At 24.0% G+C, this 1007-nt stretch overlaps 1 protein-coding gene across 1 annotated transcript in view; it reads left to right on the forward strand.

Annotated features, from left to right (window-relative positions):
* The first annotated feature begins 763 nt into the window (after nucleotides 1-763).
* LOC101512939 (subtilisin-like protease SBT5.3) overlaps nucleotides 764-1007 on the forward strand; it is a 4806-nt gene continuing 4562 nt past the window's right edge. Inside the window, exons 1-2 of the mRNA XM_012711936.3 lie at nucleotides 764-841; nucleotides 976-1007. The exon at nucleotides 976-1007 is cut by the window's right edge and continues 60 nt beyond it. Coding sequence (XP_012567390.2) covers nucleotides 764-841; nucleotides 976-1007 — 110 coding nt within the window. The remainder of the gene's footprint in view (nucleotides 842-975) is intronic.

Below are 1007 nucleotides of genomic sequence, written 5' to 3' on the forward strand. Positions count from 1 at the left end.
TTAATTTATTGTAAAAAAAACAAAGTAGCAAGTAGTTAACTTGTATAATTCATTTGATGTCAAATTGTTTGAGTAGTATCTAAGTTTAATCCACCTTTGAAATAATCATTGATAGTACCGTGGAAATCTAAATTATTGAATTTTTTTCAAGAGAATTAGAAGATTAAAATTCAATTATACACATGCATAGTCCTCCTTATCTCTCACAATCATTGTCTCATTAACTACTTTTTAAAAAAAAAAATTTACTTATCATTTTATAATATTAATAATATTTTTATTAATATAATATTATTTACTATATATCAATCCATTAAATTTTTTAACTAACTACAATTAATAAGATATTTTAATAAATAAAACTCATTTTATGCACAATTCAGATGAAACATTTAAAATGAGACAGAAAAAGTATCTAATAAATAACAATTCAATGTGAATGTATTGCATTAATGTGCTACCCTGATTTTCTTTATTTGCAAATAATTTGAAACGATTTCCTACTTTAAAACCAAAAAGAAAATATCAAAACTCATTAAATTTATTTATTTTACATGAAAGTGTGTCCCAGAAAATGTAAAATGAATTCTACCACTATAGTTGGCTCCATTACAAAATCACAATAATTGCTCACAGAAGGATTTATTAATTTTTACTTGAAAATAAATCATAGAACTTAGTTATATAAGCAAGGGAAAGCAAATACTGTTTGCATATCCTTGAAATTTATTTTGCAAAACAAACATCATTCATGAAAGACACAATGACATTATCGATTTGTCATGTGTTAATATCACTTCTTTTTGTTTTGCTGCACAAACCTACCCTTGCTATCAAACAGGCAAGCTTTGTCTCAACTTTCAATATTTCTTTATTATTCACTTTTTTATTTTGTTTAGTCTGAATTTACACTACACGCCATTTCAAAATTTCTTGTAAATTAATAATCATTCATATATTTTTTCTTTTCCTTAGTCTTATATTGTATACTTAGGATCACACTCTTT

The sequence above is a fragment of the Cicer arietinum genome, chromosome 7, assembly GCF_000331145.2.
Source record: "Cicer arietinum cultivar CDC Frontier isolate Library 1 chromosome 7, Cicar.CDCFrontier_v2.0, whole genome shotgun sequence".
NCBI lineage: Eukaryota > Viridiplantae > Streptophyta > Magnoliopsida > Fabales > Fabaceae > Cicer > Cicer arietinum.